Source organism: Rhineura floridana, chromosome 2, assembly GCF_030035675.1.
Source record: "Rhineura floridana isolate rRhiFlo1 chromosome 2, rRhiFlo1.hap2, whole genome shotgun sequence".
Lineage (NCBI taxonomy): Eukaryota > Metazoa > Chordata > Lepidosauria > Squamata > Rhineuridae > Rhineura > Rhineura floridana.
The window spans coordinates 227,320,994-227,330,801 of record NC_084481.1 but is presented as its reverse complement, the minus strand read 5'-3'; the positions used below and the strand labels follow the sequence as shown (position 1 = coordinate 227,330,801).

The 9,808-nt window shown below is 38.5% G+C and overlaps 1 protein-coding gene across 5 annotated transcripts in view; it reads right to left on the bottom strand.

The window, feature by feature from the left end:
• Positions 1 to 294: 294 nt before the first annotated feature.
• The window catches only part of C2H14orf39 (chromosome 2 C14orf39 homolog), a 28,978-nt gene continuing 19,464 nt past the window's right edge, over positions 295 to 9,808 (bottom strand). For all 5 annotated transcript variants that reach the window (XM_061613295.1, XM_061613293.1, XM_061613296.1 and 2 more), the window contains 7 exons: positions 7,811 to 7,893; positions 7,049 to 7,113; positions 5,778 to 5,845; positions 4,400 to 4,509; positions 4,105 to 4,237; positions 1,368 to 1,425; positions 295 to 848 (listed from right to left, as the gene is read on the bottom strand). In XM_061613295.1, the coding sequence (XP_061469279.1) occupies positions 658 to 848; positions 1,368 to 1,425; positions 4,105 to 4,237; positions 4,400 to 4,509; positions 5,778 to 5,845; positions 7,049 to 7,113; positions 7,811 to 7,893 (708 nt within the window). In that variant the 3' untranslated portion in view covers positions 295 to 657. The remainder of the gene's footprint in view (positions 849 to 1,367; positions 1,426 to 4,104; positions 4,238 to 4,399; positions 4,510 to 5,777; positions 5,846 to 7,048; positions 7,114 to 7,810; positions 7,894 to 9,808) is intronic.

The following is a 9,808-nucleotide window of genomic DNA, read 5'->3' as shown; positions in this document are numbered from 1 at the left end:
CGAACTCGCTCTGCTGCTTAACTCGCCTTGACGCTTCGTCAGCTGGGGCTCCCTCTAGCTCGTGGAGCAGGCTTTAAAACAGCCAGCTAGCAAGTAGTCTGGTAATGTTCTGAACAGCCCTGACATCAAATGATTTTTTTTTCTTGAAACAGGAGCTAATTTGCCATTGTTCATGGTAACTTTGGCCCCATGAAGAAATGTGCAGACTTTAATATAATTATTTTTTATTTAAAATTAAAGTGTCTTACAAGAAACTATCCAAAACATTGAAATTAACTATTAAAACACTGTGGCAAGTATTTTGTTGCTATAATGACTTCTAACAATTTTACTAAAATTGCTCACAATTTTTAGGTGTAGTTATAAAATTGATAGTAAAGATCTTAATAATATATAGCACCAAACCTGTTGAAGAGGCTATTTCAAAATTTGAAGCTTACACTGCAGCGCCCCGTAACAAAAGTTCATCAAAAGTTTTAATACACTGAATCAGTAACTTTAAACTGTTTTAATTGGATCCATTTAAAATCTCACCAGTCATCACTTGGATGAAAATATTTATGCTCTCTTTTTCTTTCTTCGTCTTCTTTTGTTTTAGGTGGGAAGCTGAAAAACGTGCTAAGGCACTAAAACTCTAAGCCCAATCAAGGAACATATTTAAAAAAGTGAAAATTGTTTTCTGCTTTGTGAGGAAGACTGAAAACCTTTTAGGGAGGCAGGCTGGGATGATTGGAACGCAAAGGGGAAACTGAAGTCATCTTTCCCATCTTGAAAAGCTTGAGCGGAAGAACACGATGGAAAGGAAAATGCAAGTGAATCCTCGCTGTCCATTTTCCCAAATAAATTTCCTTGAAGGAAATAATGTTTTGAATTAACTTTTTACTTCATATGCAATACAATAAATAGCGCCTGAGCATTAATAATTTCATTATTAGAAAAATGGCAAAAGAATATTATTTGAGTTAGATATAACATGGATCCTAAGATTGTCCCACACTCTTAAAGGAAAAGATATTGTGACTATGTTCAAAGAAACCTTCCATTTCAAATACTCAGATCACTGTTGAAGGAGGGGGGAATGGAGTTAGTACTGTGAGCTGAGTGACACAGCAAACCACAAGAGCAGATGGAATAGGTGGAGAAAACCTGCTAAGCCCATGAGCTCTAGAATCTTGTGAAAGGGCAGTTGGGATCCAATTTAAACATTTAGTTAAAGGAGTGAAGGCACTGGGTGGCTGTCAGCATACATGTTATAGGAATATATGAATTAATAGAATTATTTATTTATTAAATTTAAATCCCGCCCTTCCTCCCAGAAGGAGCCCAAATTTGTTCAGAAAACAATTTATTTCCTGGTAAAAGCTTACCAATATCTTTGTGTGGGGAAATAGGATTTAAATTTCCAGAAGAATAGTCTTCACCTGACTGAGACATAATAGTCATTATATAAGTGAATTAACTGGAAAACTAAGCAATAAATCAGTAAATGAATTTCAAAAGCACCATGTTTGAATTATCCATGTTCAGAAAATGTCGTAAGATAAAAATAGCATACAACAGCTGTGTACACACTAACTTGCTTGTAGCACAAAAATGTAACTTTTCTCAATCCAGAACCATTTCTGCTCATCCTCAACATGCTGCTGTCCACAAGGGTGATTATGGTTATTTGATACACCTTTGAAAACCCTCTCCTTGATTAGGTTATCCATGCCTTTTCCTCCCTGTACATTTCCCAGGGGAATGAAAAAGGAAGTGATTGCGATCTTGGTATATACCCACCCACGTCATTGGGAAGGTGTAAATACACCACCACCCCCATTGCTGGGACTGCCTATATCTGTTTTAGGGGAGAGACACACTTACTCTTCTGCTGGTTCCAGTGGGTCTCCATCTCTCTTTTCTGGAAACGGGCCCACAACGCTAGTCAAATCTCACACCTTATTACTGTAAATCCTGGTGGTATCAGCTCCAGTGGGTTTTTTTTTTAAATTGCTTCAAAGATATTTTGCAACTAATCGGCAGATCAACCTAATTCCCCTTTCAGGTGTGGCCAATGGAAACACTTTGCTGTAAGTGACTAGTATGCTCACACCTAAATCTCTTTTCAAATGGGTACACTGCAAGGTAATGCAGAATTAATCTGCAATGGGCTTTTATTTTCAAAATGAAACCAGTTTCTCAAGATGTGCTTTTCAGGGGCAAAACAATATCCAATAGATCTAGACTGTGTATGGACTATGTAGAAAAAACGAGTAGTCAGTCTCCATTTATTCTAGAATAAAATATCATGTGTACACAGCCTACTACAGGGGGTCAGTTCATTTCCAAAAATGAACACCAGATGCTGTTTGCCATTTATTTTATTTATTATTAATTTTATATAGAGAGCCATTTTTATATTTTATAAAATATTTTTTTTATATCCTACCCTTCTTCCCGAAAGGAGCCCATTTCTACCAATACTGTTAGCAGAATCCATGCATATTCCTTCCAGGGGTTAGCCTTCTACCAGTGAGACATCACTTAAACCAAATGTTCCAGAAATCAAAGAAAAAACTATGTCTTCCTTAAGATGTGCGGTATAATCCTATGCATGCTTCAGAGTACCACTGTATGCAATGGTGTTTACTCCCATGTAAATTGGAGAATTACAGCCAGAATGCAATGTTTTTATTGTTTCATGTGTGCTACAATATCAGAAGCAAACATATTCTATTGATTGTGCTGCTTGAGAAACTGAGATTACCATACCACTCCTCAATGCAATAATTTACTCCCAGCCAAGTAAACTTAAATCCATATGACCACATTTTGCATGGCTAGACAGCATTTTTCTTGCGCAGAATGCACAAAATAGTTTATCTGAATCATTCATGACAAGCATAACTGCAGTTTAGCACTTTGCAGTGTCATGCAAACCTACAATTCATACTTGTGCTGAGCAGTTCAGATAATCCATTCCACGTGGTTATGATGCAACCTGAACAAAGCAGCAGCAGGAGCAGGCTAGACACAGGTTTGTAATGAACCGGGCCCCACAATCCTAGAATAAGAATATCAAAGCAGAAAAGCAGCACTACTGAGCAGCTGTGGTCAGTGAAGAAGGGGTTGCACATCAGTAGTAAGGAATCTAGTCTGCCATTGATTTGTTACTTGGCATATTTAGCTAAAGCCCAAACTAAATGTGACATGCAGTTGTGGGGTCCCTGAATCTCTTTACTTTGTGGGAAGTAAATCTTGTGGAGATTATTTTGAATGAACAGCTGGAAGGGAAAGTGTGAAGTAGTCCATCTCCCCTTGCACTCTGATTGCAGCCACCAAGGCTGCTTTTCACAACACAAAAAAACCCAACCCAACCCCATCAGCAAAAAGAGGCACATAATTGGATGCCATGTGTAGTTTGGACCTAACTGATCTCAGAGACAGACTTCTTCAAGTGACAATCTGGAGAGAATGGCCACAGGTGACTTTGCAATGACCCTTTACATATTTTTAACAGGTATGAAGCAAAATGCTGCATGCAGCAAGATAAAGCCATTTTTCTTTCTCAAACTCCTGATGTATTTTCACAGTCCTTGGTGAACATGGCTCCTAGGGACAGGTCACTAATGTCAGATACATTCCTAGTGGTTGGATATCCAAAAACACTGGGTTATTCTTTTGCAGCTGACTCCCCATGAACTAGTTTTGATTATTGCTTGCAAATCTATACCATTCCCTGAAAAGAGACTTCCCACTTTGTATTTCAGAACAGTATCATTACTGTAATATGTTCACATAAATATGTCTATTAGTTTGACTGTAAGTTCAAATTAGCTTTAGCATTCACGCTGTGTTTCTAATACTTTTTTTTTAGATATTATGTAAAAAATCTGGCTTATCTTCCAAAGAATGCATAGTGGTGGCAATCATGGTTCTTCTCCTCACCTTTTATCCATTTCCCTCACCCAATGATGTTTACGGTTGATTGGAGATTTAAATCTGCATCTCTTCAGTTCTAGTCTGATACTCTTACAATATAATGCTTTACTAATGAATAAGTTGATCGACCTCACCATATATTCTTTCATACAGCCCTGCATTTTGACAATTTAATATTACCTGATCGAGTGAAATTTCAGCTCCAAATGCAGAAGAATCAAAGAAATTAAATCCAGGGGACTTTGCAGTAAAGCCAGAAAGAAAAGAAAAAGCAGGCGATTCTGACATCGATCCTTCTCTTTCTGACTGAATTCTGGTGCAATGAAAGAAAAGGAGAAATTAAGTAGCAATTGGAAGAAAATACTTGGTGTTAAGCCAGGAAGAAGCCAAAACTTGGGCTTGGTAGGGTCTTTTACTATGAGAGCTTTGGACAATGGCAAAGCTCATTAATAATATTTGAAATAAAAATTCTTACAATTCAAATGGAGTTTTCATCACACTAGAATCAGGTGTCTTTGGCACTGGAATTCTTGGAAAATTTTCAGCACCTTCTTCTCTTTCTGCAGAATAACTGTCAGCTTTTGCCTGCCCATCCAATAAAAGAGAAATATTTACATGACAATTACAGCTATGGCAACACCAAGACACGCATGTACTGGGGCTTTTTATAAAGAGAAACCATTTTTATATTCATCATTAATAACGCTGCTGGCTGTGGAGCGATGAAGATCCATAATAAACATTTCTAAAACACATATATAATGGGAATAGAATATCCTTCAACCAACTCCCTATATATATATATATACACACATTGACATTTATTTTATTTATTATATGCCACTTAATTATAAATGTCTCTAAGTAGTATACAGCAAGCTCAATAAATACAACAGAGATAAGATCAGTTAAAAGCTAACTATAAAATCAGAAATGACTTAAAATGCCTGCTGAAATAAAAAAGTGTTCACTAGGTGCTGGAAGTTTGACAGGGAGGGGGCCTGTCTGATCTCACCTGGAAGGGAATTCCAACAAAAGTGGGTCCATGTGTGGCTCCTGGTGGATACAAGCCAGGCATTTGAGCCACAGAGCACTGATAATATGTATGTGAACATTATGAAGCTGCCTTATGCTGAAAGACCATTGATCTGTCTAGCTCAATTTAGCATACATTGAATGGCAGCAGCTCTCCAGAATTTCAGGCAGAATCTTTCCTAACCCTACCAAGGACTGAACTGGGGCCTTCTGCATTATTTATTTATTAGATTTCATACCCACCGTTTACCTGAAGGTCCCCAGAGCAGGTTACATATCACTAAAAACATACAACATAATACTTATGCACGATAAAACACACACAAAAACAGCAGAGGTGAGCTGAATCAGACAAAAATGTCACTTCAGGCCACCCCACCCCATCCAAAGGGATGCCTGTCAATGAATTCTATGCAATTTTGGTGCAAGATGCACCTTGGAGGAGACAGCATTCCACAACTTGGGGGTCACCACTGAAAAGGTTACCTTGCATGTCATCGCCTGTCAAAACTCATTTGGCAACAGCACTACAAGTAGAGCCTCCTAGTTGAGCTTATCGCTGATACAGAGCATGTGCTCTACCTGCCCCCGAGTTCTAGTCCCTCCTTGTGACAACAGTTTCTAATTCCTCACAAAAGGACAAGAATCATTATTATTATTGCAATGGGGGGGAAAAGCTACTTTTACAAAGGAGAACTTAGATTTAAAACATTTATTTCAAATAACATTTCATTATAGAGCATGCTAGAACTGCAAAAATTTATACTAACTGGGTATTAATATAAAGAAAGAATTAGATAAAACAAAAATAAACTGACTTGAGATGCATATTCAGAATCCTTTGCCCTGTTTCCTCCTCCTTCTTCCATATAGTCAACTTGTATTTCTGTTATAGAAAATTGCTTGCATTAAAAAAAATAGGTCATACCATGTGAAAAGAATGTTTTGAAAGAAGCACTATTATCTGATCATACTGCTGCTGTACTGATACAAGGTGGTTGCTGGATTTTTTGAGGAGCATAATGCTGTATTCCACAAATGACTTAATCCATCATAGTGTCCCTTACATGCCTATAGCCCCATCCTACAGGGAGTACGTAGGGTGAGAGTGAGGTGCAATAACACAGGATAATCCATCACTATTGCCCTGAGAGATGACCTATGCTCCTGTTAGGAATGGGGTGTCCCAGGCACCACAAACAAAAGCAAAGAGGTGTAGGAACAATAGTGAGGAGAGGGGAGAGGTTCAAATGGCCAGAGAGGCTTGAAGGAGCTGATGTGTCCTGCAAGCAACATATTGAGGCAGTGATGGCCACTGACTTGGATTCCTTTAAAATATTAGACAAATTCATGGAGGATAAGACTACCAATGGCTACTAACCCTGATGGCTACGTTATCATAGTATCATACAACAATAGAGCTGGAAGGGACCTAAAAGGCTATGGAGTCTACCCTCCTTTGTCAGAGGCAGTATGCTCCTGAATACCAGTTGCTGGAAACCGCAGGAGGGGGGGAATGCTCTTGTGTTCAGGTCCCACTTGGACTAGATGGGCCAAAGGCCTGATCCAGCAGGACGTTCTTATCTTCCTACGGCTGTAGAAGTATCCTTGAGGGGGTGGAGACAGGAAAAGCAAGTAGAGCTGATCTAAATGTGTTATCCTTGATTCAATATAAGGGGGTCCATATTGACTGGAAAGCCTTTAACATAGTACACAGACAAGTCATGCATAGTTCCATTCTTTGCCTACTTTATGCAATGCTCCAGTTGGTGATGGCTAGTATTCCCAGTTAAGCAGTGATGACCGACACCAATCAGTGGAACCTCTCATGCTATATGTTATTGTGGCAGTTGAAAACCACCACAAATTCAACTATAGCCCAATGTGGTAGCTGTGGTGACATAATATATGTTTAGGAACATCTTATAGGATCACAGTTCTTCATTCTTTTAAAATTGAGAGCTCTGTTTGATGAAGTTTGTAATTCAAATGATAAAGCAATAATAAGGATGAAGTTTTTTCTTCTCACCAGCTATGTAATTTAGAAAATATATTTAATTTCTGCTCTAATGTTTCCGTAGCATTTTACCTCTTTCTGCAGCCTCAGCCTCAAACCACTGCTTGTCGTTTGTTTGCTTCTGATAAGCTAGCAACCTAAAATAGTAAACAGGATTTATTTATTTATTTATTTATTATTTGATATATATCCCTCCCCTCTTCCCAGTAGAAGCCCAGGGTGGCAAACAAAAGCACTAAAACCACTTTAAGACATCATAAAAACATACATTAAAATACATTAAAACAAAACAACTTTAAAAACTTTTTTTTTAAAGCTTTGAAGATTTTTTTAAAAAAAAGATTTAAAAACATATTGTTTTTAAAAAAAGGTTTAAAAAGGTAAAGGTGTCCCCGCACTTATAGTGCGAGTTGTTTCCAACTCTTAGGGTGATGTCTTGTGACGTTTACTAGGCAGACCGTATATATGGGGTGGGATTGCCAGTTCCTTCCCCAGCCTTTTTTTACCCCCCAGCATATGCCGGGTACTCATTTTACCGACCATGAATGGATGGAAGGCTGAGTGGACCTCGACCCCTTTTACCAGAGATTCAACTTCCTCCTTCTGTTGGAATCGAACTCCGGTGGTGAGCAGAGCTTTGGCTGCGTTACCACCGCTTACCACTCTGCCACAGAGGTTTAAAGGCATATTAAAAAGCAATTCCAACACAAAAGCAGACTTAAAAGGCTTGTTGAAATAAACTAGAATGACTAGTTTATTTCAACAGCATTATCTTCATGCAAGATTCATAATCTAAACTTTCACTAATGAAAATGAGATTCGTTAAGAAGTTACCTGAATGGTGTTTGATTTTGTAAGCTTGTTATAGATGAAAGCTGGGTAGTTTTTGCATTGTTCGTTCTTATGGTGTTACATTTCTAAAACAAAGGACATATTTCAAATGAAGGGAAGTACAAAATGATGACTTCAGACATGTTGACTTTTCCTTAGGCTGTACAAATACAGTTCTTTTGACTTCTACTTACAGGTCAGATTTTCAAACATTATTTTTCTTGCCATCAGAGCCCCTCCAGTTTGCTCTTTTTGCTTCTCTTTTTTAAAAAAGAACAAAGTGCAGCCCCAGGCTCCTACTGGGAGGAAGGGTAGGATATAAATCAAATAATAAATAAATAAAGTGGAGGGAAATTGCTGTAGTGAATAAATTAATTTGCATTACTATAGAATATCCCTTTGCTTAATGGCTTTTTTTTGCTGCATGTTAAGTAAAGAATATAACTGAAGTGAGTACAGCATTTACTTTTTTCTGAGTCATTTATCTGAGTCAGTTTTCGAAAGCCTATTATATGGAATATATTAGGACACCTCCTCATTATACTATGAGCTAATGTACTCTTAAAAGGGAAAAGGAAAGCATAGCTCTAACAAGAGGGGTCAGACCAAAGGAGCACAGAGGACATTGTGGTTTGTCATGCGGAAGATCAAAACAAGGGCACAATGCAGACCAAGTTAAGCACTTATAAGTTTCATTGAGTTCAATGACAGAGTTAAGCACCTGTCTATATTTCTTATTGAAGTCAATGGGACTTCAGATTGCTTATTAACATCATAACACTCCTGAAAAGTCTATACCAAAGGAGGGGAAATAAAAATGTCTATGAGTATGTCAGAGTTTGTAAAGTTTTTCCTTCCTCCATCAAACCTGTGAGCTTTTAGCTCTGATCACTTACTCAGAAGAATGGGATGGACCACAGTGGTAATGGTGTAGACTGAGTGGGTGAAATGTGTGTTTTTGTTAGGCACCGCATGGATATGAATCTCTGAGTCAGGGCCAGACCCATATGCACAATTCTGTCTAGACAGATGTCCTATATTTCTTGTGAAAAATGGAACAGTAACCTACAGGCAGAAAGATTTCTCTGCGAGTGCATCACCTCTCACTGAATCAGCGAGCTTTTATTTTTGTATTTTATTTTATTATTCTGCATTAAAAATACCTTGCTCTTAAAACGGAGATCACTGCTGTATAAATGTAGGCTGTGCTCCTTTCTAGAGAAGAAGGATTGTGTCTGGCAAATCCATGCTCTCACATCAACTACTATAATGGGCTTTGTGTAGAGGTGCTCTTGAAGACAACTGAGAAGCTTAAGCGAGTGCAGAATGCTGAAGCTCACCTCATGCTGGATGTTGGGATGCGAGAGCATTTTTGTGGCTATTGTACTGGTTGCCAGTTAGCTTCCAGGTCTAAATCAAGGTGTGTTTTTTTCCTTTTTAAGCCCTTCACAGCTTAAGACCTACAAATCTTAGGAACACCATTCCTCTTACAAGCCCTACCACTGTTACATGGCCTGTATAGTCTGAAGGCATATGAAGCCACATTTTGCTGAAGCTAAACAGGTCTGGGTCAGTGCCCAGATGGAAGACCACCCAGGAACCACATATATGCTACCTTGGATTCCATGATGGAAGAAAGATGGGATGTAAATATAAGAAACTAAAATTAAAAAATACCTCCGGAGCTCTCCTCCACACACCTAACCACATGAAATGGGGACATCTGTGTGTGATGAATATCAGAGCCTTTTGCTGGAGTTGCTCCAAGACTGTAGAATGACCTTCTCAAAAGTCTTAGGATGCTGTCTTATTCTGTCAGGCCATTGGTTCATCTAGTATCATCTAGACTGACTGGTAGCAACTCTCCAGGGTTTCAGAGAGGAGTCTTTCCCAGCCCTGCTTGGAGATGTCAACTATTGAAACTGGGACCTTTTTGTGTGCTGTACCATTGGGCCACAGCCTTGAATTGTATTTAGGTTCAGACCAGCTCTTTTATTACAG